The following is a 27,764-nucleotide window of genomic DNA, read 5'->3' as shown; positions in this document are numbered from 1 at the left end:
GTTGTTTTGGGATTTCCGGCGTAATTTTGCTATTTGTAGAAGAACCTCTCTTGGTGAGATAAAATCACATTTCATTAATTCAATTTTCACCAGACGTCCATCCCAAGTTCTTTGAACAGTTTAGGAAGTAAAGATTGGCCTCCTTTTTTGCGTTTGTATTTATATTTCCCCTTGAGAATCTATTAAAATCGTGTTTTTAAAGTACATATCGCACCTCGGGAGTAATAAGGTTACATCTAAAAAAAATCGATTTTGACATTTTTGCATTTTTGAGAATTGTATGACCCCCCCCCCCCCCCTCAACCAAAAATAACACTTTGAGTTGGATACATTATCAGATCTTGTAAAAAATTGTGGTATCTAGGGGAGTAGAAAATAGAACTATTTTTGAGGCAAGGAATGACAGTTTCAAACGTGAGTGGAAAATTTCATATAGGAAAAAGATAGGTAGATGAAGAAGGATGAGACAAGGGTAAATAGGAATCGAAGTATAGGAAACTAAACCTTCTAGAAACCACATATCTGACTATATATTTCAGTTTTCATCTAAAATAAAAATTTCTTCTTCACATGATAAAAAGGAAAAGTTTTGTACCTATAAACCAAGAAGTTAAGAGTTCAACGACATACAACGTATGACATAATTACAATTCATTTAGTTCCGAAAGGGTGTCTAAGAGAGATCTCATAATCGAGATATAAGATATATCATTTCAATTTAGAAGGTAGGTAAAACCTACAGGTTGCCCAGAAATATCGAACACCCCTAAGAAAGTTTTCTACTAAAATACTTTGGTTGGTCACAGTGAATGATAATAATGATAGCACATGATTGGTTGTTGAACTGGAGAGATTTCATTCCACCAACCATATGCATCTATTTCACGTTGCCAACCTATATTTTTAATGAAAAACTTTCTTAGGGGTGCTTGATATTTCTGGACACCCTGTACTTAGACTTGTAATTAAGCCATACCTATCAAGATAATTAATTCTAAAATGAATCCATGATTGGATTATATCATATTTACAAAAGGTAATTCAGGTCGCTAATTAATTATAGCATATCCTACCTAATTAAGGGGCTTGTTTTCTCATCACATCTCAACCACCCGCACCCATAGTGCTCCTTAGGCAGCCATCATTGTCGTAGACATATCGTAGATCGAAACTCAGAAGCCACTACTCGGTAATTTGAATAATAAAAAGTTAAATCGCGTTTAAATCATTGTAATATCGATATATTCATGACATTACGAGACAATTCATTTTATATCAAAGTAGAAAAATTAATACACGCGAAAAACGCACATAAACATACGTCTAGCTTATTTCAGGTAAATCATACAAGTTAGTAGGCTTGTCTTCAACGTATTCAAACTTCAAAGATTCAACAGATGAGACCTACAACGAGCTCTAGTATCCATTTTCTTAACCTATCAGAATCCTATCTATTTAGCTGATACCTAGGTATCTATACCATAAAATGCAAATGGCCTAACTCAAAATCCCTACAACCTTGCAAGTTGTTTGGAGTTATAAGGGTACATCTTAAAAAAACTCCACTTTTTTTGAGCAAATTTTGTACATAGGTACAAAGTGTTAACAAACAGTTTTGATTGTTTTGAATTTTTGTCACAAGAAGTGCACTTTGTATTGGTTTGTACCAAATCGTAAAAAATTTTTAAATTGGTCACTTTTCAGAAAAATGAATTTGCACATACCTACATATAATGAAATTTTATTTTTTTAAGAAAAACTCAAGAACTAAGAAAAAAACTAACGACATTATGTCGATTGTAAATTTAATTCTCCACAACTTTGGTAACATGACATTTTTTTGGACGCTTCATTTCGCCTCCAAATCAATTTTAATGAAAGGTTATAACTCAAAATGTTTTCTAAACATTGAAATATGTATTTCCTCTTTAAGATTTTATTTTCAAAATGTTCTAATGCTAAACGAAGGTAGGATACCAGATCTTTAAAATGAGGTGCTATACAATCCTCACAATCAATATTATAAGTTGATAAAAATAATGAATCATCAAGTTTTTAAAAAAAAGAAAATCACTCTCCTGCAAAATTTCACTTTTTTGAGATGTAACCTTATTACTCCCGAGGTGCGATATCTGGCGATTTCTATTTTTAATTGCCAATAGGTACCTTTACCTACCTACTTTATAATTTACACCGTTTTTTTTTTCATTCCATTGAACGCTTTCTGCGAAACAAAAAAAAAACACGTCATTTGCTTCGTCGCAATCCAGCAAACATTTTGGAGTGATGCCTCATAATATAAACTACCCAGATCTTCAATTTCGGTTCACTCAAAATATGAGAAGCTCAATGTCAGATTACTTTCAAAATCAGACATACTTATTACAGAATCTCTAAAATACCACTAATTATTTTGAAAGTTTGACAAAATTCAGCGTTTCGTAAAGCTTCTTTCTCGTGCAGTATTTCTAATCCATCAACCATCAATGCAATCTATAAGACTGAAGTCCATATCTTCTTTATGTTTTCAGATATTTCGAAACAAACTCTACATTATACAGGGGGAAAATAATGAACAAATCAACCGAATGATAGCGTAGCCTAAACACATGAAATTTTTATCGCAATGAATTTTCCTGACCTCTTATCCATACTATTGATACACACGTTTATATTCTGGCTGAACACGAATTACTCAATTGCCAAATCAGGTGAGGAAACCTGGAAAGTGTTTTCAAATGAGGAGAAAGGCACATTTTTCCGAAACTTGGTGGTAGATGAATATGGAAGATGGGTATATATAGGCGGAACAAACCGTATTTATCAATTATCAACGGATCTCGAGCTGCAAATTAAGTACACTATATCGGAACTCAGTCCTTCAGATTGTACTGCCCCCAACTGTTCACATACATTGAAACGAACAGCAGCGTTTAATGACAACAAAGTACTAGTATTGGACCATCAGAATCAGCAACTGATTTCGTGTAATACTTTTTTCGAGGCTATCTGTCATGCTCACGACATGAGTAATATTTCGAAAATCTGGAAAACTATGTTTGAACCTATACCCGACGGGTTACCAGATAATGAAAGAATTGTAGCCTTCATAGCTCCCATTCTACTGAAGAGTTCATCAACACCACTATCAACACTGTATGTTGGTCACAAAATTGACAATACTGATTCCACATCAATACGAACAATAACTATCAAAAATCTAGAACGATCAGGACATTTTTCATCAGCTCTTACACAAAATACTGCTTTTCGTTTTACGATAAACGAGTGTCCCGCTGATCGCTACGATAATTTAATTTATGGTTTCAGTTTCCAAAATGTCGGATATTTTATCACCAGGGGCTATTTGTATGGTTTGAATAATCGGGAAGGTGACTATCGAACTGTGACAGATACTCCTAAAGACAATTCGTGCAATAGAGTTCCCATAATGTGCAATTCAGATCCAATTGGGAAAATTGAGCCTATTAGAACGCCAATCACACAAGTCTATATCCAAAAGCGAAATCCACATTCTGGTTCAGAAACAGATTCACATGAAATGGAGGAAAAAACCATGTTCACACTACAAGAAGTTCATACGATGACAAATAGCTTCGTACTACTCGTATGTAGGTATCAACTAAATAAATTACATTCCTTGTTTCAAAAGAATGAAACGCTGGTCGGACATCTGGTATATTCGCATTCATCTAATAGTGAAATACCACGGGTGAAAGCAATGGCAGTTACCTCAATTAACAATCACACAATCTTGTTACTTAGTACCAAGGCCGGCCGGTTACAGAAAATATCAATAAAAGGAATTGATTCGCCCGATTTATCCACTGGAAATAGATATGCAGACATAACGATTGAGGCTGAGGCATACACATTATATCCAGATACAATGCAGTTTGATTCTACGATGAACTTTTTATACGTGATGAGCAGCAAGAAATTCATCAAAGTCAAAATACATAATTGCGACGAATATAACACATCACACGCGTGCTGGAAGATAAAAGATCCTTATTGCGGATGGTGTTTTCCCAGTAATAGATGTTGTTTGAAATCAGAGTGTGATGTTGAACAAAATCCCATCAACTGGGTCTCGTATGATGAATACATAGACGCATTTTCAAGTCCAGTAAACAAATTCTCAAGAACAGCGCAATGGAATGTAACATTCGAATCAATAACACCGCATCCGTTCATCAACCATATAACAAAATGTCAATTCGAATTTGCCAATTTTTCTATTAACACAACAACCACGAGCAATGAAACTAGTATTTATTGCGTAACGCCGGTTCCTAATCGTTTACCTCCAACACCCAGCAATAATCATTCCATAGAAGCTCGGCTATCAATCCAGATAAACCATGGCCTAGTATTTGAAAAAATTCACGTAATATTTTACGATTGTAGTTCATATGAATCTTGCTTATCATGCTTGACTTCTGATTATCCATGCTATTGGTATGTGAATGAATCAAGGTGCACGGATAACGCAATTTGGAAAGAAGATGATATAGTGATAGGTATGAATCTTAGCAGCACCAATTTCCCTGTAAGGAATAGTACAACATCATTAGATGGATTTAAATACTCGAGAAACTTGACATTTTGCCCACAGTTTTTCACCGAACATAATTCAGACATTTACATCCCTGCCCACACAGTAAAGACGCAACAAATACAAGTACATTATAAGATCCCAATGTTTTTAAATTACGAAAGATTTACATGCAAATTTACATTTGATTCTAAAAAGCAGAAGATACAATTTGGTCATCACCTAGAAGGCGGTTACCTAGAAAATACTTTTAAAGAGGGAGAATTGAGATGTAATTATGAGGTATTCGCATACGCTGAATCAAAACCTTTCACAACAGTTGAACTGTCTATTTTATGGAATGGATCGAAAGCACTTGACAACACATACAACACACGTATTATCGTGTATAAATGCGCCTATGTGGGCGATCAATGCGCAAAATGTCTAAATAAGAACTACTCGTGTATGTGGAATTCAGCGACTGGAGAATGCATATACTACAGCTCAGATGATAAATCTACCGAGAGCAATCTCGAGCTTCATGATATATTGGACTGTTCAAATTCAACAACATTACAAAAAATCCTGCGAAAAAACCAATCAACGAATTGGTTCACGGAAAACATCAATCTAATAATAACGCTAATAGTGGCAGTAACAGTCACTGTAGTCGCAGTATTCGTTATTTATTACAGAAAGTCTGCTGTAAGATCGCGAAAAATGCAACGACAAATGAATAAAATGGGTATGCAAATGATAGCTATGTCGCAATGTGTAAAACGCGTCGTGATTGAAAATGAAATTAAGCTGGACAAAGATGAATTAGACATACTGGTAAGTACAACATATTATTTATACAGAAATTTCTAAAACGAATGCACCCAACAACACCCATCCTTAACCCTTTAATAACTGAGATAAATTCAACTGGTAAATTTCAAGAATGTATTTGAGTGATCATCTCATTTTGGAAATTGTCAACATACCTCGATATCGATTTCTAAAGCCAAATTTACATAATATTATGTAAACGAAAACAAAAAGCCAAGGTGATAGAAATTTGTTTTTTCAATTTTGGGCACATTCTGATGTTTGGAGATGAACAATTTTCCATCATGAATTCACCGTCCTTAAAGACTTCGACCTTGATACCTATACACGTATGTTGTATTTGTTTTTTCATTTTAAATTTTGGGCCCCTTTTGAAGTCAAATTGTCATCAAAAAAAAAATATTAGTATCCTTAAAAATCCTCGTAACCAAAGTTCCAACTTTTTACATGCAAAACTTTGCAAAATTAAGAGCTTGTCCGCCTAAATTTTCCTTCTGGATTATATCTTCGCACGCCAATCAAGTGATAAAATGCAGGGAATGGAGCTGAAATTTAAATTTTGTAACAAAGATCGACTGCTGGGTGCTGGGTATGACATGAACGCTGAGAATTCCAATTTTTGGGTCGTTTTACTTTTCAACTCAAATTTTGTCCTAACACGATGTCTTTCTAACTCTAGAAAATACCAAACGTCACCATCGTATACGAATCTCATCCAACATCGGAAGCAAATGAAATGGCACCGAGGACTGAATACCAATTACCGCCGGATGAGAAATGGGAAATTCCTCGAGAAAACGTTGTTCTGGGCGACTTTCTAGGGGAAGGAGAGTTTGGAAGAGTTGTCAAGGGAAATGTTTCAGGCCACTTACAGCAACACATTGGCACAACAGTAGCAGTGAAAATGTTGAAAAGTAAGTCTTTCCAAGTGCAAAAACTTGACTCAAATCCAAAAAAAGATGAATCCATTTACATAATATGTACATTCATTAATTTCGCAGATACCCACAAGGACAAAGATTTGGTTAATTTAGTAACAGAGATGGAACTGATGAAACTAATCGGCAGACATGACAATGTACTTAGCCTACTCGGATGTTGTACGCAAGATGGACCATTGCTCATCGTGATCGAATACTCTCCTCATGGAAATTTACTCGATTTTCTCAGAAACCACTACCAACCTGCAGAATCCAGCGAAAATGACCTGTCTGAAAAAGTTCAACTTACATTTGCTCTACAAATAGCCAGAGGCATGGAATACTTGGCTTCTATAAAAGTAGGTCTTTTTAATATGAAGTTGATAGAGGAACAGGCGAACAGTCGAGTTCTACGAGTGCGATAAATATTCGAAAACCATCGAAAAATTCAGAAGGTACAAGCTTATTTCTTCTTCTTTTTTTTTTTTTAATTCCTCAGTTGATTCACCGAGACCTCGCTGCTCGAAATATCCTGATATTCGACGATTATGTGCTGAAAATAGCTGATTTTGGATTAGCCAAAGATATTCGAAATGCTGACTACTATAAACAAAAGACCAAAGGTAGATTACCAGTGAAATGGATGGCACCTGAAACCTTAACTCACCGACGTCATTCCACACAATCTGATGTGTAAGTGTAACATTGAACATGACAAAAAAAAATATTAATGTACTAGTAACTACATAGGTAGCAAGGAAAAGTTATCTATCTTCATTACATTTAATTATAAAGCTTTCAGCCATTTAGCTGCAATTTTGGTACCTCAATACCTACATTTTATTAATACGTGCAGGTGGTCGTACGGCATTCTACTGTGGGAAATCGTGACCTTTGGGGCAGTTCCTTACGCTACCTACGACGATGCAGAAAAATTACTGCAAGATATTGACTCGGGGTACCGTATGAAAAAACCAAAAGATTGCTCAATGGACACGTATGTATCTACACTTCATTCAGTGAATACCCATAATAAATGTATAGGTATAAGCATTGTAGGTAATGCATAAATTTCTGTAACAGGTATTGCCTAATGGTGAAATGCTGGAACCATTTGCCAGAAAATCGACCAGACTTCACAAGAATCATTCACGGTTTAGAAGCCATACTAAAAAAGATGGATCCGGTAAGCGAATAGTTCTTTACCATTCAGAAGATAAATTAGCACCTTAGGAGTAAGGTTATTTGGAAAAAAGTCAATTTTGAAAATTTCGAACTTTTGGGGGTAATTTCACACATTGCATTCGAAAATGTTAGGTTGCTTGAAATGTAATCTTATTACGCCGAAGGTATGAATTCTACCCAAATTTACTGTTCTGGGGAATATGAGAAGTGTTTTAAAAAATTAAATTTGCGCATAGGTAATTGAAGAATCGGATTCGGATTGCTCAAGCATTAGCTCAGTATCCAGCCACAAGGCAAATGAAACCAATAGTTTATTGTCAGACACTTCTTGAAAATATGAAGAATAGACGGATTTTTTTTTTTTGCAAGCATTTGATCATATTTTATGTGAACGATCCTAGGCTATAAATTCAATTTAAGTAAATGTACATAATATTTTGTCAATCAAATATTCTCCTCTAATACTGGTTTTATGTACTCGTATGTAGATGTACCTACCTAATACATATTGAAACTAAGCTGAAGATATTAAATTCAATATGTATTACTCCTCAATTTTTTACACACTTAAACGTATGTTACAGATAATTTTACTACTGTATGGTTACTCTTCGACTTACCGTAAAAATGCTGCATCTTGCTCAATTCTGATTGATCAAAACAGAAGTGTGACTGTAGTATTTCGATGATTATGATCATTGTGATATCCACCCCAGTATTCAAATCAGCCGACAATGATCCTGAAATCAAATAAGAAATTCAAATCATTAGAATTTGTTATAAATTGTTAAATAACATGAAACATTAAAAGGATGAATGTGCAATATTAGGCAAAGAGCTCCTGCAATTCTTCAGCAATTGCAACACAGAGTCCACAAGGTTTATCAGATTCAAGAATCATGTTTCAGATTTCATACAGGCAGTTGGATCTTTCAAAAAATTTTTCATTTTTGAAAAAAGTCACATTTTGAAAATATGAGATGAAAAGTTGTGTGTACTTATTCGTCAAATTTCAAATTTTAAGTTTGCCATTTTTCTCATCTGGTTGCAACGTCTGTGAGAAAAATTCGAATTGATAAAATGTTGATGCAATGACATTAAACAAACAAAGCAAAACTCCGAGATTTTTCCAGGAAATTATGAATTATCTACATGGTGAAATCACGTGATGTATTCATCAGCAGCCAGATACCACTAAAATTATCCACTGAAACGTAAAGCAATGATTTATCAAATTGATTCATAAAGAAACGGCCAGCTAAACACAATTTGTTCGTGGGTATACCTCTACCTACGTACATGGTCTTCTCAAAATCTGCATCCAGTTTTTCTAAATAAGTAGGTACCTATCCATGTTTCGACATTACCAAAGCTCTGCGCATTTGCAATTCCAAAAAAAAATGACTACTTTCGGTACATTTTGTATTGGGGGGTTCATCAGGATGAATCAGTTCACTTTTTAAGTTTATAAAGGTGTTATCTCTATTGCGGTGATTATCACTTTCACTAACGTCGAAAATAATCATCGTCAGGAAATCCTGAAAAAATAACGACTCGTTTTTATTTGATAATGTTACAGCACTTATCAAGGAAAAATGAAAAATGACGAAGCCACGTACGTGACCTGAAAAACGTATAAATTAAACTGATCACTCAAACTCTTCTCACTGGATTTTTCACAACCTATCCCACAAAGTTATGCATGCCTTACGTAAACGTTACTTCAGTATGTATTTTTGATTAATTTTACAACACATCGTGATCTATTGTACGCTACTTTCGTGGTTTAGAAAACTAAGAACCAGCATTTTAATATTGATTCTTTGCTCGACGACGTATTTATTACAAGATTATTCCCCAGAGGTAAGTAATTTGCAACTATTACACCTGAATACATAAAATGACGAGTTTCTAAAATGAAATATGTAGTGAGAATAGTGAGATGAAATGACAATTTTACCAATTGATAATATAAATACCTAAGAGTATTCGCATCAAAGCTAATTGAAAAATAGTTATTTTCCCTTTGGAATTTATGTGAAAGTTTCAAATGGAATTTTTTTAGTTCGGGAAGGAGATGGAAATTGGCTCGAGCGAAGTGAGGGCAAAGGCGTTCAAAAATTTGTATTTCTATTTTCTTGTGGTGGAAAACAAAATATATGTATGTTTTTCAAAAATTTGTTCATCTTTCAGGGTGTCTACAGGAATTTGTTGACCGAAAATCACTACTTTTTCACTACCTCTCAAAAAAAAAAATCATCACCTTTCAGAATATTTTCAACCCCCGCCCCCCACTTCCACCAACGAAATCGAGTTTTTCCTTCTTTTTTTTTGCAGGTTGTCTAACTGTCTATCACGACTTCAGCAGGACTTTTTGCACGAAATTTTTCATACACTTGAGGCAAAATTTTACATTCAAATTTTTCGCTTTTCTAATATCTTTAAACATCTCAAGATTTTTTTCAAGCAAACGGATGTCGAAAATATCATTTTATAAATTCAATTTTTGATTTTATTTTTACCGTTAAGGTTCTTTGATGATAAATAATCCTAATGAAATTAGGCGAATAAAAAACTTTTTTCAGCGTGACAAATTTTTTAAAAAAGTTTAATGCACAATTTGAACGATTTTTGTGAAAAAATTTCCAATTTTTCGAAATAAAATAACAATTTTGTCATTTGAAAGGTAGGTATAATTTTTCCTCAATATTCATATAACGTATTAAGATTTTCATTTCTTCTTCAAAAGAAAAACAAACGTGGCCCTGACGAAGCGAGCGCCAAAGCTCTCGAAAATCTGTATTTTAGGAGTGTTCTCACACACGTAAGACAAAAAATTCAACGCATTGAGTGGAAAATTACGACGACAACGAAGACGAAAAAAGCAACACGACTTTTCTGTACACAGATTTACAAGTGGACTGTATTTCACAACATTTACAAAAGCATTCGATACATACATAAAACTAGACACATATAGACGTATTTCTACCCTTAACCAATCACGTTGCAGGGAGTAAAACTCATACCACCACTGCAGAACCGGATAGCGGAAATACCTACCAACTAGAAAACCAAACAGACGACTATAAAAAATAACTACATAAAAACTACAAATATACGAGAACAAACTCCCCCCGAAGGAGGGTAAATCCCTCCTTCCAAAGAAGATCAACGAAAAAATACATAAAAAATTACATAATCAATTAAATTTAAGTACATACATTCTACTTTCTAGGCCTATACAATAACACAAACAATCACCATCCAATAGCACGGCAAAATTTTCACAATTTATGTACAAAAAATCTAGAATAAAAGCAACAACCCAAAAATAACAAAATGTAGGTAACTTATTCTACAAACTATACATCACAAATTCGAGAAATTTTAATTACATTATTGAAACGCAAATCAGGGTGTCAAAATAGACGACTAATCATCCTTTGAAACATCTACTGGCAAAGCTACCAATTTTTGTACAGACGTACGACGCACTGTACCATTCCCTAACCTCACGCTCACGTTTCGAACAATACCCTTTTTATCGGGATAAACATCAACGATTCTACCCATCGGCCAATTCATCACGCTATCATTCGGACTAGACACCAACACAACGTCACCTTTCGACACATTTTCCATACGCTCTTTCCATTTACCACGCTGCTGTAGCTGGTTTAGATAATCGTGTCTCCAGGACACCCAGAAAGAATCTACAATCCTTCGCCACAGCATATAACGTTGCTTTAAGGTGACTGAGCCATTGTCCAGCACTGGCGTTTCCAACAACGCTGACCCAACTAGGAAATGACCTGGAGTAACAGGTTCAACGAATTCATTAGTCAATCTATATGACAACGGACGAGAATTGAGTATCGCTTCGATTTTGCATAAAATGGTTGACAATTCCATCAAAGAAAGTATTTGAGTCCCAATGGACTTCATTAATAACGACTTTCCAGCCTTTATCGCGGACTCCCATAGGCCCCCTTGATGCGGGCTGCGAGGAGCGATCATTTTCCATTCGATTCGATTTTCGATTAAATATTTGTCAAGTTGGTTTTGCATTAAAATATTCCGAGCACCAACAAAGTTAGTCCCGTTATCGGAATAAATTAAGCTGGGAAATCCACGACGACTTACAAACCTTTCAAGTGCATTTAAAAACGCTTCGCTCGTGAGATCCTCTACTATTTCAATGTGAACCGCACGCGTCAAAAAACATACAAAAAAACAAGCATAGACCTTTACAACTTTACCTACTCGATGGTTCGTGCATTTAATACTTATTGCGCCTGTTAAATCCACACCAGCTGTGGCAAAAGGACGCGATATCATCACTCTCTCTTTGGGTAAGTCACCCATCAATTGTTCAACAAAATGCGCATCGAATCGGGTACACACAATACATCGACGGACAACTTTCTTAATGATTGCCGCCAAGTTACCAATGACAAAAAAACGAGCTCGAACAAAATTATAAATAAACGATTTTGTACAATGGTAGTATTTTCGATGAGTGTATTCGATGAACCTTTCTAGGTATAAAGACTTGGCGGCTATTATCACCGGAAACTTGGTATCGTAGGAGAAGTTAGAAGCGGCAAGACGACCCCCTGCGCGCATCAGTCCATCATGAGCAATAAAAACATTTAACGACAACAAACGACTTTTTCTCGGAATCGGTTTTCCTTTTAACAAACAAAGATATTCTTTTTCAAAAAATTCCATCTGTACAAAACGCATTAAGGACCAATATGCGTAATCACGTTCCTGGATGGACAGTGATGAAACGATTGCACAAGGTTTAACAGAATGAAATGTTTCCATTGTCACTTGCTCACCCTCGGCAATAGCTAGACGCATCCAGACTCGCCATCGTAAAATGGTTACAAACCGAAGACAAAGAGCAGCAACAGATACCATTTTAAAAATCGACGAGCTTCGAAAGACAATTTCTGAGAAAGGTTTTCGACTCTCTGCTAAAATGGACAAAATGGTACTTTCTTCTTTCATTTCGGGTACATCAATAGAGGGTTTAAACTTGGAGGAAACAAAAGAAACAAAATTATCCTGCAGCCAAGGTGGACCAGCCAGCCATAAATCAGATTTTAAAAGAGAATTCGAAGAAATTCCTCTAGTCCCGAGGTCTGCAGGATTCATTTTACCATCTATATGAAACCACCTTTCTTTATATGTTAAAGCTAAAATATTTGTAACTCTGTTCGAAACGAATACCTTCAGCTTGAGAGGATCGATGTTGATCCAACTCAGGCCTACCATAGAATCTGAAAAGCAAAAATATTCCGTTATCCCTAAATCTTTACGTAATTCAGCTATCATGCGTGATAATAACTCCGCGGACATCAATTCTAATCTATGAATGTGAATAGTTTTGATTGGCGCAATTCGATTTTTTGCACAAATAAATGAAACGTTCACTTTACCATCACAATCTACAGAACGCAAATACACAACAGCACAATATGCGCGTGTTGATGCGTCACAATAACCAATTAGCTGACGAGAACCAATTTTATTCGAGGTAAAATAACACCTCTTAATTGAAAACGAGGATAACTGAATTAAATCATTTCGATACTCTTGAAACGAAGTTGATAATTCGTTCGAAACTGGTTCATCCCAGCCTCTTCCCTCTTTCCAAAGTTCTTGAAGCATAATTTTAGCAATAACTGTGGTAGGTGCTAACATTCCGAGGACATCAAATATTTTTGAAACTTCAGAAAGTACAACTCGCTTAGTTATTACTTCTGGCAACGAATCTAGACAAATTTTGACACTCAAGGTGTCTGACTGTGGGTACCAAATTAACCCTAATAACATGACGAATTCATTACCACCTAAACAACGATTATTTAAGGGTTCAATCAACGAGGGTTCAATATTTGATAAAAATTCCAACGAATTACTTTGGTATTTTAGAAGTGGAAATCCATATTTCGCCAGTGCTGTGTGTATTGATTTTTGCAGGCGAACCGCATCGTCAATATTTGCAGCACCGCTCATTAAGTTATCCATGTAGAAATCTTCTAAATTTGCCCTGGCCACCTCTGGATCATCAACTAACAACGCTTTACCGATTATTTCAAGACATTTTGTAGCCAGATAAGATGCAGGGCCTACTCCATTGGTCAAAGTATTAAGCTCAAATATTTTTATCAAGGAATTCAAAATAAATCGAAATAAAATCCTTTGATATTTGCGATCCTTTTTATCAATTAATATGCAACGGTACATTCGATAAATGTCCACCACAAAAGCAACGAGATGTTGGCGAAACCTCACGATATTTTGAGCCAAATTTGGCTGCAAAACAGGACCTTCTAACAAATGGTCATTTAAGGAGGTACCTGAGTTATCTACAAATGATGCATTAAACACTATTCGATCACTGGGACCACTGGGGGTCTCTTTAGAAACAATGTGATGCGGAATATAATAGGCTGAAGGATCAGGTGTCGAATTAATCTCACTCATATGACCAAGTTTTAAATATTCATCAAAAATTCTCACATACGATTCATGCTTCCTTTCAGACCTACGACGTTCACTATTAACCAACAAAGCTCGCGCCTTTTCAAAAGACCCTTTTAATGACAAAATTGACTCTTTTGTAGGAAGTTGAATGACAAATTTACCAGTATTTTCATCAATATGGTAAGTACTTTCAAAATGACCTTCGATTAATTCATGCTGCAGCGATTTTTCAAGCTTATTTTCGGGTATATCATCGAGAGCATAAAACTTATGAAATTGGTTCGATAATTCAAGATTGGATAAACCGCAAAACTCCGTTGTTTGAATTACATACGGCGATTTTCTTGATCCTGAAATTACAAACCCAAAATGCGAATCCCTAAGACAAATACCTTCGAGAAAATAACGTTTTTCCAACAAGCAAAATTCGACAAATATCATAAGGTAAATCAAAATATTCGGCCAAATTATAATTAAAATTTGTTGCAATTTCTTTCAACTCATTTCGACATACTCGATAAGGAATTCGATCAATAACAACAGCCTCAATAGCAATTTGAAAATCAGTATACCTTGACTTTAAAACACAACGAACAAACTTTTTCAATTCCACTGATTTGTCATTAATACCTACTAACACAGTGGGGTTATTGGCCTCATACATTTTCAACTTTAATCTTTCGCAAAAATCACGCGTAATCAAAGTACTCTCCGACCCTTGATCAAATAAAACTCTACCTAGTTCCGTATTCGCGCTTCCTTGTACCTTAACCACTGCCGTAGATAAAAACACAGTTTTATGCGAAGACAGGGCACAAAAACAATTAGCATTCGAACTATCATTAACAAAATTGACATTTTTAACATCTGGCAAGACAGGCGAAACTGGCGGCTCATTAGTATTGTTCGTATTCGTAAGGGGAACCTCTTCACGATTAATATGAAGTAATTTATGATGAGGTCCATGACAAGTAGCACAATTATACTTATTCGTACATTTTGAAACGGTATGATCATTTTTAAAACATTTAATACATAATCGATTACTTTTTACCACATCAAACCTCTGCTTCGGAGTTTTTGACAGAAATGTTGGGCATTGATCCAGGTAGTGGCTTTGTTGACAAACTACACAGCACAGCGGGAAGGACGACGAGGATTGCGGTGTTCTCGGAGTATCAGTAGCAGCAACGAGTGATTTTTTCTCAATTATTTGCCTGGACTGCTTTACTTGGCCTTTATTTGGAGCTGCCGACGCATTTGACTTTTCATTAGATGACGGAGCTCCTTTTATCGACGCAGTTTCATAGGTGAAGCATTTATTGATCAAAAACGAAGCCAATGACTCGAATGACGGATATACACTGTTGTCCCTATGACTATCATCCCTATCTCCACGTAATTTATCAGGCAATTTTCTCGAAATTAAAAACGACACGAATGGCGACATTTCTTCAACATTTATGCCCGAAACCTTTAAACCTCGAAGGGCGCGTTTAACCTTATGGACACTCTCACGAATTGACGTATTCTTAACAGTAGGAAGATCTGCTATTGTTATGAAGTGTTCCACAATAATTCTACAGCGATTAAAAAACGAATCATATAAACTTTCCAACGTCAGTTTATAGGCGCAACCATCTTCATCATCCTCAATATCTTCAACAAGGTGCTCGGCACCTTTGCCCATAGCTCGTTTTAGTAGATACATCTTTTGGTGAGTATTGTATCTCGCACTTTTATCCACCATACCGCAAAATTCGCTATACCAATCCGGAAAATTTTTAAAAGTGCCATCAAATATGGGTAGGGGAACATCTTTCAAACGAACGAAGGGATCTAATAATGGCCCATCAAACGAATCAACCAACGAATGCCCATTTCTAGATCCACCTTTAGATGATTCAGTAGGACGCAAACTTTCGACAAGCATTTTATAGGTACCAGTATAACGGTTGAACATCGCTTTGGAAGCGTCATGATCCTTGGCGATTTCCTTTTCCTGCTCGGCAATTAGGGCAGCATCCAACGACGCATCAATATATTCCATTAAACCATTATTAGCTTTCGCCAATTCTTTCAAAGCTTCTTTCCACGAATCAAGATGGGCCGCGATTTGGTGATTATTTTCCACCGATTGATGCTTTTCTAAGAGCACTTGCACCGCGGCTTGATCATTAGCACAATTACGCGAAAACTTACGTACATCACGATTTAAATTTTCCTTACACGCTTCACACGCAGCCTTTGCCTTTGCTTCGCGTGCCTCTTGTTCGCGAGCTATGCGTTGCTCGGAAGTTTCACCCATTACGAAATTATTAACTTTCAAAATCGAAAACGAACACAAAAATCATTAAACTTTACGCAAGCCAATTGCTCACACAACGAAGCATCGAATAATCATAAGAAACGAAAACATCATAGGCGACATACCTACCACGAACAGATAGGCGCAAATTTACGAACACAAAACTGTATCATACTTCAAAAAATATCGCACTTCGCCAAAAATAGGCGCACACAACGAATAATTGATAAAAAATTCAAAAAGACATCGCAATAATTCATTAAAAATTCATAAAATTCGCGAATCCATGCCGGAATAATGTATCCGGCTCGCGAGGACCAAAATGTTCTCACACACATAAGACAAAAAATTCAACGCATTGAGTGGAAAATTACGACGACAACGAAGACGAAAAAAGCAACACGACTTTTCTGTACACAGATTTACAAGTGGACTGTATTTCACAACATTTACAAAAGCATTCGATACATACATAAAACTAGACACATATAGACGTATTTCTACCCTTAACCAATCACGTTGCAGGGAGTAAAACTCATACCACCACTGCAGAACCGGATAGCGGAAATACCTACCAACTAGAAAACCAAACAGACGACTATAAAAAATAACTACATAAAAACTACAAATATACGAGAACAAGGAGGTATAAAAAACGATGATTTTTTTGTGTGATAAGTTTATTATAAATTGCTTCAAGAATTTAAAATTCGATTGATGATTTTTTTTCTGAAAAATTTAAAATTTGAGAAACATGCAAACGATCTCTTGAAAATCAGTTTTGCGAGAGGTATGAAAATTATATAGGTATGTTTGAAGAAGCTTATACTTTCGCTTCAAAATTTTAAAATTTGAATATGATTTTTTGTTTAAATTTCAACTCGAAAAAGAAAAGCAAACGAGCCCGAGTGAAGCAAGGCCAGAAGCTTTCAGAAGTTCATGTTTTGAGAAATTCAGGAAGGGGTTTATTTTTCTGATCCAAACTTTGAACATTCTTGATTTTAAACAATAAGTTTTCCACTCGGAGAAAGAAGAGAAAATAGTCCGAGCGAAGCGAGGGCAAAAGCTCTCAAAAGACAGGCCAGTCCACCCCTGCTATTACTTGAAAATCAAAATATTACCTAATATAGAAACGTGAAATTTTATGTGTGACAATAGCTGGGATTATTTCTGGGTTCCTACTAAAAACTAAGTTCTGGCTTATTTTGGGCTATTTTTTTATCTAATTTTTAGATAGTCACCTAATATTTACCCGTAAGAAACAAAATTGAAAAATCAAAAATTTGATCTTGGTATAGGGCAATTTTTGAAGTTTGCGCAAATGAGTCGCGTCTGAAATGAACAACTCTCATAATATGAGTTAGTTTCACCATTTCCAGCAAATCAAGGAACCACCAGCACGATAAAAGTGATCATTCAAATTTCAAGCCAGGGATCCGAGATTTGCCCTGCAGTCTGTTGAACCCTCCCAACTTTTTATAATCTCCCCCCTCCCCTAATTTTCCACAAAAAAAAAATCAAAGACGACCCATCCTATTGCATATGCATACCCCACCCATTAAACCATTACGTTATTTAAACTTTCTTTAGAAAAACGATTTTATTTCCATAGGTAAGTATGTAGTTAATTTTTGGGGGAATATTTTTTGCACGACAAAAATAGGCATCATCACGACAAGCATTTTTTCGTTCATAAAAGATGAATGAACGACTACGATTTAATAACGAGATAAGCAGTATTCACGACAAAATAATTTCATACACGACAGAAAATTATCAGTTCAATTACAATTACATTTTGTACATACAAATTTTGACAATTAATCAACTGAGGGTTTCTTTCAAAAAAATTTGAGTGAAATTGTAACTCAGTAGAAGAAAACCAAATTGGCCTAAGCGAAGCGAGGGCAAAAGCTTAGGGAAAAAATGAGAATTTTGAGGATAGATTGGTGATTTTGTCGGCAAATGAAGGATAATTAAATACACGTCTGTAAAAAATTTGAATTTTTGAAAACTGAAACTAAAATATTGTTGGAATTTTTGTATTTTCCTAACTTTCTTGAATTTCTCAAAATTTCCCAAGTTTTTCCTACTTTTGCGGAACCGGAGGGGGCAAACCGTCTCCTCTTAGTCCCCTTTCGCTTCGTCTCTGAGGTCAAATGAGGAAGAGGGGTCGCCCATCAAAGTCCACAAAACATTGCTTCTATAAATAGCAATTTTTTGCATACCATACCTACTTCGTTTTTTTGGTATCATTTTGATACTTCTTAAACGTTTATTTCTGTCGGTGAAATGCCAGTTTTTGATTGAAAAATTTTGTCGTGCATTGCCTTATATAGCAGTTGAAAGTAATAAAATGTCGTGAATTTTTTAATTCGTCGTTTGATACATTATTTTGTCGTTGGAGTACCTTTTATGTCGTGGTAAGCTCTTTATTGTCGGGAATTTCCAATTTAGTGGTGGTAATGATTTTTCCATCGTGAAAGTGCCTATGCTTGTCGTGCTGACGCCCTTTTTTGTCGTATGGTATTAAATCACACCCTTAATTTTTTTTCTGAAGTAGGTAGGTATTAAAAGTTTGGTAATCTTACAAGTAGGTACTCGTATGATGTCAAAGATTCAAAACAGATTATTTTAGTTTTCGAACGGCTGACATCGTTATATCAAGAATTTGACATGATTATACCTCGTATTTTCAAAAGCCAGTGTCAGCGAATCAGCGTTTTGATGACTTTCTCACAGAAAAATCACATCTGCGTATTTCAAAATAGTTTTTTATCCATTTATATATTGTACTTACTTACTTGAATAATATTTTCTTTGTTTCAAGGTACTCTCGAAACGAAATCATCACAACGTGTGGGGAAAAACAATGGAAAAGTAAATGAAACATCGAAGAAATGAATATAATACGTATTCCTGAACTATTTCGCACTCTATTCGCTTACACATTGATATTGGGAATCAGCACAAATTGCTCGGATGCAAAATCGACGGAAGATATCTCCGCAGTGTTTTCGTCTGAACACCTGCTTCGCGGATTCGACCATTTGGCAGTAGATAATAAGTATGGAAGATGGGTATACATAGGGTCAGCGGGTTACCTTTATCAATTATCATCAGACTTGAGACTGCAAGTTGAATATACCGAACAGGATCTAGGTGATTATTCAAATTGTACAAGTTATAAGTGTTTGAGTCAATTGTACGGAGATTCCAGTTTATACAACCAAATATTAGTATTGGACTATCACTACCAGCAATTGATATCGTGTGGTACTTTTTACATGGGTATATGTCATGCACATGATCTCGGCAATATTTCTAAAATTTTGGCAACCAACTTTGAACCTATAATAAAGAATAATTATTTGCAACGAACAGTAGCCTTCACGACTCCTTGGTTACTGCCCAACTCATCGAAACCATTGTCAGCACTGTATGTCGGCTTCGTCAACGATTTTATTGACCAAGTACAGATCAGAAATCTTGAGCGAACGAATTTTTTGTCAAATCTAACAGAACATTCTGTGTATGATTCGTCGAAGAATGCCATACCCTTTGTCGAACCCAGATTCATTAAGGGTTTCAGTTTTCAAAACAGTAGCTACTTTCTCACAGCAGGACTAGGTGTCAGCACTTCACCTCCTTCAAACAATACAATAGCTCGTCTGCTCTCGGGAGCAGGATACCTAATCAAGATAGATCATAAACAGGGAAAAAATTCATATAACAGTGCTTTCATTACTTGCAATTCTAGCATGGAACATTCAGCTGGTCAACGTAATAGAATCCAGCACGCTTATATCTACGAGTACGTGAAAGAATCGAACTCGGCATTAGAAACGGATTCACTCGGAGTGAACAAAACATTTATGTTTGCACTTTTCAACCTGTTTGACGGAAATGGATACCCATCAGGGTTTGTAGTATGTAAATATCATACAAATAACATACTTTTCTCCGCTCAAAAGAATCGAATACACAACGAAGATCTCATATTTTTCCACGAGGATGAGCCAGATGTTACAGCTATGACAGTGACATCGGTTAACAACCACATAGTTCTGTTTCTTGGCACAAAGGCAGGACATCTGAAGAAGGTATCGATTGAAGGAATTGATTCGCCCGATGCTCGCACAGCAAATTACTATTCGGATATTATAGTTGATCACAGATCTCCTGTGAATTCTGATCTGCTGTTTGATTTCTCCAAAAACTTTTTGTATGTAATGACTAAAAATAAAATTGCCAAAGTCAAGACGTACAATTGTGACGGATATACCACATCATACGAATGTTTGCGCACACAAGATCCTCACTGTGGATGGTGTTCTGTCAAAAATAGATGTTGTTCGAAATCAGAATGTACCAATGAACAAAATAGCATCGGATGGATGTCGTATCACATCTATAAACACTTGAACACATCTTCAATTTCAATGAATAAATTTCTGCTCACAGTAGAATGGAACGAGACCATTAGTTTCACAAAATCACATCCTTTTGATAATCTCACGATGATATGTAACTCATATAAGACGTGTTCAGAATGTTTAATTTCAAATTATCCATGTAAATGGCACGTGAATAATGATAGGTGTACGGATGAAACAGTCTGGAGCAGCAATGACATAGTAATAGGGGCTACTTCGGATCAGATTCGCTCGAAAATTCGGCAATACACATTCCATGAAAAATTTCCAAGAGATCAGTTTTACTGTCCGCAGTTCTTTCCAATTTACTCATCTGAATCAGAAATTCACATCAATGCTGACACAGAGAAAGAAACAACCATTAAAATAGGGTATAGAATCCCAACAGATTCACAGAATGAAACATTAGCATGTAAATTTCACATTGAAGGAAACAAGAACATACAATATGCAGCTTCAATAGCTTCAAATTTCGTTTCAGGTTATTCTGAAGGAACCATTGAATGTAAAAATGTGAAACTTACATACGCTGATCGAAAACCAAAAAATGTAATCATCAAATCGTCAATTTTATGGAATGGATCGAAACCTCTCGATAACCCCCTAAACACACGCGTAATCTTATATAAATGCCCATACATGGGAAATCAGTGTAAAACATGCGTAAGTCTGCAATACTGCAAATGGGATTTACAAGCTAAACAATGTGAATATGATGGCATTGCCAATGAAAGGTGGCAGAAGAATGCTAAAATGGAACAATGTCAAGATCCAACAATCGCTTTCTTCACACCACAAGTAGGACCATTGGAAAGTGGAACTAGAGTATCAATCCATATCAGTAACTTGGGTAATGTATTCCCTTTGTCATGGAACATTACAGTAGGTGATACCCCTTGCCGTGTACATCCACATTCTGCTGATGAAGCAAATGAAAAATTAATATGCACACTAGAAAAGTGTAATTCACCAACTCGAGATTGTAGCGGACCAATTAAGCTTGTTACAGAAGACTTAGTTCTAACATCAAATACTACCTTCCAATTTGTAGACCCCAAAATTAAACACATCTCACCAGGAGAAGGATCAACGAGTGGTGGTACAGAGCTGACTATTCAGGGCGACTATATGAATGCTGGCAGCACAATCGAAGTATATATCGGTGATTTGGAATGTGTGGTGTTTGAAAACAATTCAACGCATCTGAAATGTGTCACTGGTCCATCTAAGCAGGCCTTAAAAAATTACGTGACTGTGAAGTTTGATGGGCACATTCGGATATCTGAATATATCTATGAATACGATGAAAATTCAGATCCAGTAGAGAATATGCATAAAATACCTAGAGGTGTTCCAATGAATGACCCAGGTGCATCAATAACATTCGACATATCCGATCCAAAAACCCTTAAAAAACAGGATGAAATCAGATTCTATATCCAAGATAAAGAGTTAGAGAAGACATACTTCAGCAAATGTGAAATTAGTAATATTTCATTAGTTTGTCCAACACCAAACATTTGTGATACTGATGGATTTCTTCTTAGCGAAATGAAACCTAAACTTATGGATTATGAGTTTAGAATAAATTCTACTGATAAAACATTCAAGCATTTTGATGTCTATAAACGGTATCCAAAGTTTTTGCTTTACCCGAATTCAGTTAGACATCTGTTGGTAAATACCAGCAAAAACCAAACAATCACCTCGAATAACGTCATTGTAACCGTATTAGCAGCGGTAACATTCATTATAATCACAATATTCATCATTTTTTGCAGAAGATCTGCTAAAAAATCACAAAAAATGCAACAACAACTTAATAAAATGGGCATGGAAATGATAGCCATGTCACAATGGGTAAAGCAGATAGTAATTGAAAAAGAAATAGAACTGGATGAAACTGAATCCAACATGCTGGTAAGTACATTATAATAATTGGTGCCACAACTACATACAATTGAAGAGCTCTATTCCAAAGTGGGTTAAGTCATTTAAAAAAATGCACGTTTTGCGGAGATTTTTACTTCAAAAGTGAGTTAAAAGTCATCGGTTTTTCAAAGTGATTTTTTCAACAAGTAATTGTTCTATGTCCAAAGAAAGGAAATGAGCACCGACCTTTCGAAACAGAACAAATTTTAGCAACAAACATTTTAAACGCATTTTTTGGTGAAAAAAATGACTTGACCCACTTTGGTATAGAGCTCTTCAATTATATCTATATATAGGTACTTACAACATTTTCAATTCCACAATAATATTGATTCATCATTAGACCTACCTATTAGCTCAACCGTTTTGCTTAGGTATATGTACATCGGTACATAATTGCCAAAAGATACTTACCTACTTAACTGTGTTCAGAAATAGTGCTACCCTCGCATTATTCCTTCACCAACTGAAAACTGCATTCATCAAGGATTTCATTCCATGTTTGTGGCTACTTTCTCCGAAAGAATATTTATATAATTTTGGATTTTTCTTCTCGAGGGATCTTAAGAGGATGTAAAAATTTCCGTCAGAAAAAATTCCAATATTTTTGTTTATTCATCATGACGATAATTTTAACCTTTAGGTAACCCTCGGCATGTTCTCTTGGTTTACGTGTTGGGAAAAATATTGCGTCCAAGAGTTGAATATGTAATAGGATACCCTGACATAATTGACCAAATCACAGAACAGTTGAGCTTTCAAAGAAAATTCATTTTGAAAATGAAGTTTTTAAAAAACTCAAAATCATTACTTCCAGTAAAACAAATGAATATAAATTGCAAATCCTTTTCAAAAATAATTCAATAACAAAATATAGTAAAAAGCACTTTTTGAATACATTTTTCAAAAATTAATACAGTAGTCGCTTAATGGAATCGGTTTGGGCCGAGGTGCTTTCAATTCTATCAACTGGAATATTCTAATAAGCGGTCAAAAAAAAAATGCAGAAAAAATGTTGAAATATCCTGTATCTTTACTTACAGCATTATCACCTCGTACTACGCAAATCCTATTCATGTTTGCTCTTTTACCTTGTCATAAAATACAAGCTTAGACTTCCTTTGGCATAATTTCCATCGACGGCGCATAGAGATCAGAGCTTTAATCACCTACACATTTTCACAAACAAATTTTCAATCTTTAATTAGGTACTTGATACAGTATAGTAAGTCCCGCTTACTAAAATCGAGTTGTTGCACGGTATGTTTGATTCTATAAACCAGAGAAAGCTGAAGGATAAAACCACACAAAATTCCAAATTTTGTTCAATTCTCATCTTTTTTTGATGGTTTTTAGGAGCCAATTTCAGCACCTTTTCTGGTTGTTTGGTTACATTTAGTCTGAACACTTTTTTGTACAATTTCTACTACAAAAATTTCATCAACTTTTGCCTATTTTCACTCATTACAAATCTTTATTTTTTTGTGTTTTTATGCCATTTTATTCCAGAAATTACCAAATGTTACAATCGAATACTCATCTACTCCTCGATTAGCTGCAAATGAAGTACAACCAAAAATCGAATACCAATTACCACTAGATGAGAGATGGGAAATTCCTCGGAAAAACCTTGTTATAGGAAAAAGTCTGGGAGAAGGCGAGTTTGGAAAAGTAGTTGAAGGTGATATTGCAGATCTTTTTCAGCAAGATGTGGTCCAGAAAGTGGCCGTGAAAATGTTGAAAAGTATGTATTTTCCAGCTGTCAAGTTTTGATGAGGAATACTCGTGTGGTATTTTACATAATGAATCTAATCCACAAACTCATCCCATAGATATCCACACAGACATAGACATGGTGAATTTAGTCAAGGAAATGGAACTGATGAAACTCATTGGCAGACACGACAATGTGCTGAGACTACTCGGTTGCTGTACACAAGATGGGCCATTGTTCATCATTACTGAATATGCTTCACATGGCAATTTACTCCATTTTCTTCGAAATAACGATCCTTCCATGGCTAAGGAGATAACTGCCATTGAATTGTCCGTAAATGTTTTGATTACATTTGCTCGACAAATAGCGAGTGGCATGGAATACTTAGCTTCCATAAAAGTAAGCATTTTCACAAAGTGTTTATACATATTTATTTCAGTGGAAATATCACATCTACACTAGGTAATATTCAAAACACTGCCCCATTCAAAAACTTCATGTGAAAACAAATCAACCTTTCAGTGTATCCACCGAGACCTTGCTGCCCGAAATATCCTAGTATTTGACGATTACATCATGAAAATAGCTGATTTTGGATTAGCAAGAGATATTCGACGTACTTACTACTACAAACAGAAATCCGATGGTAGATTCCCAGTCAAATGGATGGCACCAGAAACATTGATACACCAACGTTGCACAATTCGATCTGATGTGTAAGTCTAACATGCTGAATTTGAATCAATACCTGGGCCTAATTGTTTTCAGTAATCATTTCCTGTTCCTTACTTCCATTGACTTATTGATACATGCAGGTGGTCATATGGTATACTACTATGGGAGATTATGACCTTTGGTGCTGTTCCTTACTCAGCCTACAATGATGCAGACAAATTGCTGCTAGACATTAAGTCTGGGTATCGTATGAGAAAACCTGACGGCTGTTCCATGAATATGTATGTGCTCATTTTTAACCTAGCATCTTCTATACAATAATCTAGGGTGAATGCACTCTGCGTGTCTGCCTTAATTGAATTGCAGTATGCAAGTACGAGTATATACTTATCTCGGTATGGAAAAGGAAAAATAGATAAATGTTTTGGGTGTACATAGTTATGAACATCTAGCCACAACTGATTTTCAGATCATTTCAAAGGTTTGTTGTGGAAAATGTTTGCAGTTGCAATGTGATACTTCACTCAATTTTACATGGATAAGTTTTTCAAAAAGTAATCCACATAAATTTCAACTAAAACCAAATTATTTTCTTTTTTACAAATACATGTGTATGTGTCTATGTAATTTTTCTTCAAATTATTGATGTGAGGGCACGATTAATTCATCTTGCCACTTATGATTCAAGCTCTTGATTGAAGCTGTGACCAGAAAACAAAAACTGATTATGGTGCTGTATAAAGGGAGAAATGGGCTATTCAACGATGTAATTTTTTTTTGTTCTTTTTAATATCTGGGCATAGTTTGGTGCATTTACCTTGGTTTATCATTACCTACACCTATACCTACTATAGGTATGTTAAGTTTATTGAGACTGCATTTGAGAATATTAATATGAATGAAAGAATTTGATTACTTGTCTCTCTATAATGTCAAATTCATTACAAACGGGCATAGTACACATTTTTTTTATTGATTGTAATAGGTATTTACATGTTTCTCCAATAGGTACCGCCTAATGTGTAAATGTTGGAGTTATCAGCCAGAAGATCGCCCAGTATTTACAGAAATCTGTGACACTTTGAATATCATGCTGGCCAATTATAACGCAGTAAGTAAAGAACAATTTTTACATCATTCGAGAATGCACTTCACCCCATATTATTTAGGTGCTTGAAAATTGGTACAAGTACTCGTACATACTGAAAAATTCAACTTATGTAGGTAAGCACAATTGTACAACCAGAATCTCAGTGCTCTAATATTACCACATCCAGTCAACAGCAAAATGAAACTGATAGGTAGTTTATTGCAGATACTAGTAAATGATATGAAGGAGAACTGCAGTTTTATTATTAAGTTATAAGTCAGTACTTTCTCAAAAATGATCTTTTTATGGTTAATGTAGGTATCATATAAAGGAAATTTATTGTTAATGTATCATATTAAGTGATGGATTTTTGTAAGTTATATCTAAGCATGTAGGACGTCAATGTCTCATTGTCTCCATTTCAACAGAACAGTACAACCTTGATAAAATATTTTTCCAAACTTATTAAGATTTACATCCAGTCTTTTCAAAGTACCCAGAGTTATTAATAGTGGTAAAAATAGGACAAGGGCGTAAGCTTTTTTCAAACACAGGAATCATTGAGTTCCTGACTCGTGACTAATTCCACAAAAGTGAAAAAAAAAATATCGATGGAATCATCAAAAATCTGCTAAAAAATTGCAACAACAAAATATTAATACAATGGGCATGGAAACGACGGTCCGCATCATGATACAGATTGAAAAAGAATTGGAGCTGGATACTTCAGAATCAGACATGCGATTACTGAGGTTTTTAATATCAATTCACGTGATTCTGACCTTCGGTAAAAAAAAAAGTGTATATTCATGTGATTTTTGTCAATGAAATCGGAAACACATAATTTTAATTGAGATGCTATGTAGTTAGTGGGAGAAAATTACAGGCTTTTCTTCCACCTTAAGCGGGAGAGAATTATTTTCTTCTGTCACCTATACTGGGAGAAATTTATTCCTTCGTAATTCTGTCACCTATCGTGGGAGAAAATTATTCTGTCACCAAACAGAATCGATTTTTTCTGATCTTATAGGCGAATACATACAGGGGTCGGCATAAGTTAGTATTCCGATTTGCACAAACGAAAATTTTTTCAAATGAAAATGAATTTTTTTTCTGTAGTGACATAGCTGGGAAAAAAACTATTATTACCAAAGTGTTGATGGGACTTCCACGAACACAACGCACTACCTACAAGACCTTCTATCTACTCATTACACACAACAGGGTGTTAAAAAGATCGCATCAGTTTTCGAATACGAATACTAACTTATGCCGACCCCTGTATTTTTCTGTCCCCTTAATGACAGTTCTTTGACTAGTCTTAGTGGCTTTGTTCAATATTCATCCCATCCAAAGCGCCATAGCTTTGGTTGGTATTCAATGAGTCGTCTTCAAGAATTTGTAATAATCTACGAGTACATTACAGGTTGTTAGTTGGTAAGTACTACAACTTCCGATGTCGTCATATCTTCTGGTGGGATTGATCTGCAGCTTAATCCACCAGAAGAATTTAGATCCAGTTCAGATTGTGTTCAAGTCAAATAGGTTATTTGGTCATACGAAACCCACCAAGCTTAATGGATCAGACATCCACAACTCAGACATTTT

General features: G+C 35.4%; 2 protein-coding genes and 1 long non-coding RNA gene across 4 annotated transcripts in view; 2 read left to right on the top strand and 1 right to left on the bottom strand.

Annotated features, from left to right (window-relative positions):
• Nucleotides 1-8,237, bottom strand: part of LOC135838325 (uncharacterized) — a 345,767-nt gene extending 337,530 nt beyond the window's left edge. For both annotated transcript variants that reach the window (XR_010557381.1, XR_010557386.1), the window contains exon 1: nt 8,118-8,237. This is a non-coding gene — a long non-coding RNA (uncharacterized LOC135838325). The remainder of the gene's footprint in view (nt 1-8,117) is intronic.
• Nucleotides 6,077-7,990, top strand: LOC135842788 (fibroblast growth factor receptor homolog 1-like). Its single transcript, XM_065360427.1, has 6 exons — nt 6,077-6,306; nt 6,394-6,671; nt 6,812-7,005; nt 7,169-7,309; nt 7,396-7,498; nt 7,734-7,990. The coding sequence occupies exons 1-6, from the start codon at nt 6,129-6,131 to the stop codon at nt 7,827-7,829; spliced, it is 990 nt and encodes a 329-aa protein (XP_065216499.1). The 5' UTR covers nt 6,077-6,128; the 3' UTR covers nt 7,830-7,990.
• Nucleotides 8,238-9,204: 967 nt separating the features above from the next.
• Nucleotides 9,205-26,576, top strand: LOC135838030 (plexin-A2-like). The gene is made up of 8 exons (XM_065353545.1): nt 9,205-9,360; nt 19,137-22,662; nt 24,184-24,418; nt 24,507-24,790; nt 24,914-25,107; nt 25,207-25,347; nt 26,075-26,177; nt 26,291-26,576. The coding sequence occupies exons 2-8, from the start codon at nt 19,207-19,209 to the stop codon at nt 26,369-26,371; spliced, it is 4,494 nt and encodes a 1,497-aa protein (XP_065209617.1). The 5' UTR covers nt 9,205-9,360; nt 19,137-19,206; the 3' UTR covers nt 26,372-26,576.
• The last annotated feature ends 1,188 nt before the right edge of the window (nt 26,577-27,764 follow it).

The sequence above is a fragment of the Planococcus citri genome, chromosome 1, assembly GCF_950023065.1.
Source record: "Planococcus citri chromosome 1, ihPlaCitr1.1, whole genome shotgun sequence".
Lineage (NCBI taxonomy): Eukaryota > Metazoa > Arthropoda > Insecta > Hemiptera > Pseudococcidae > Planococcus > Planococcus citri.
This window is presented reverse-complemented; position numbering and strand designations above follow the sequence as displayed.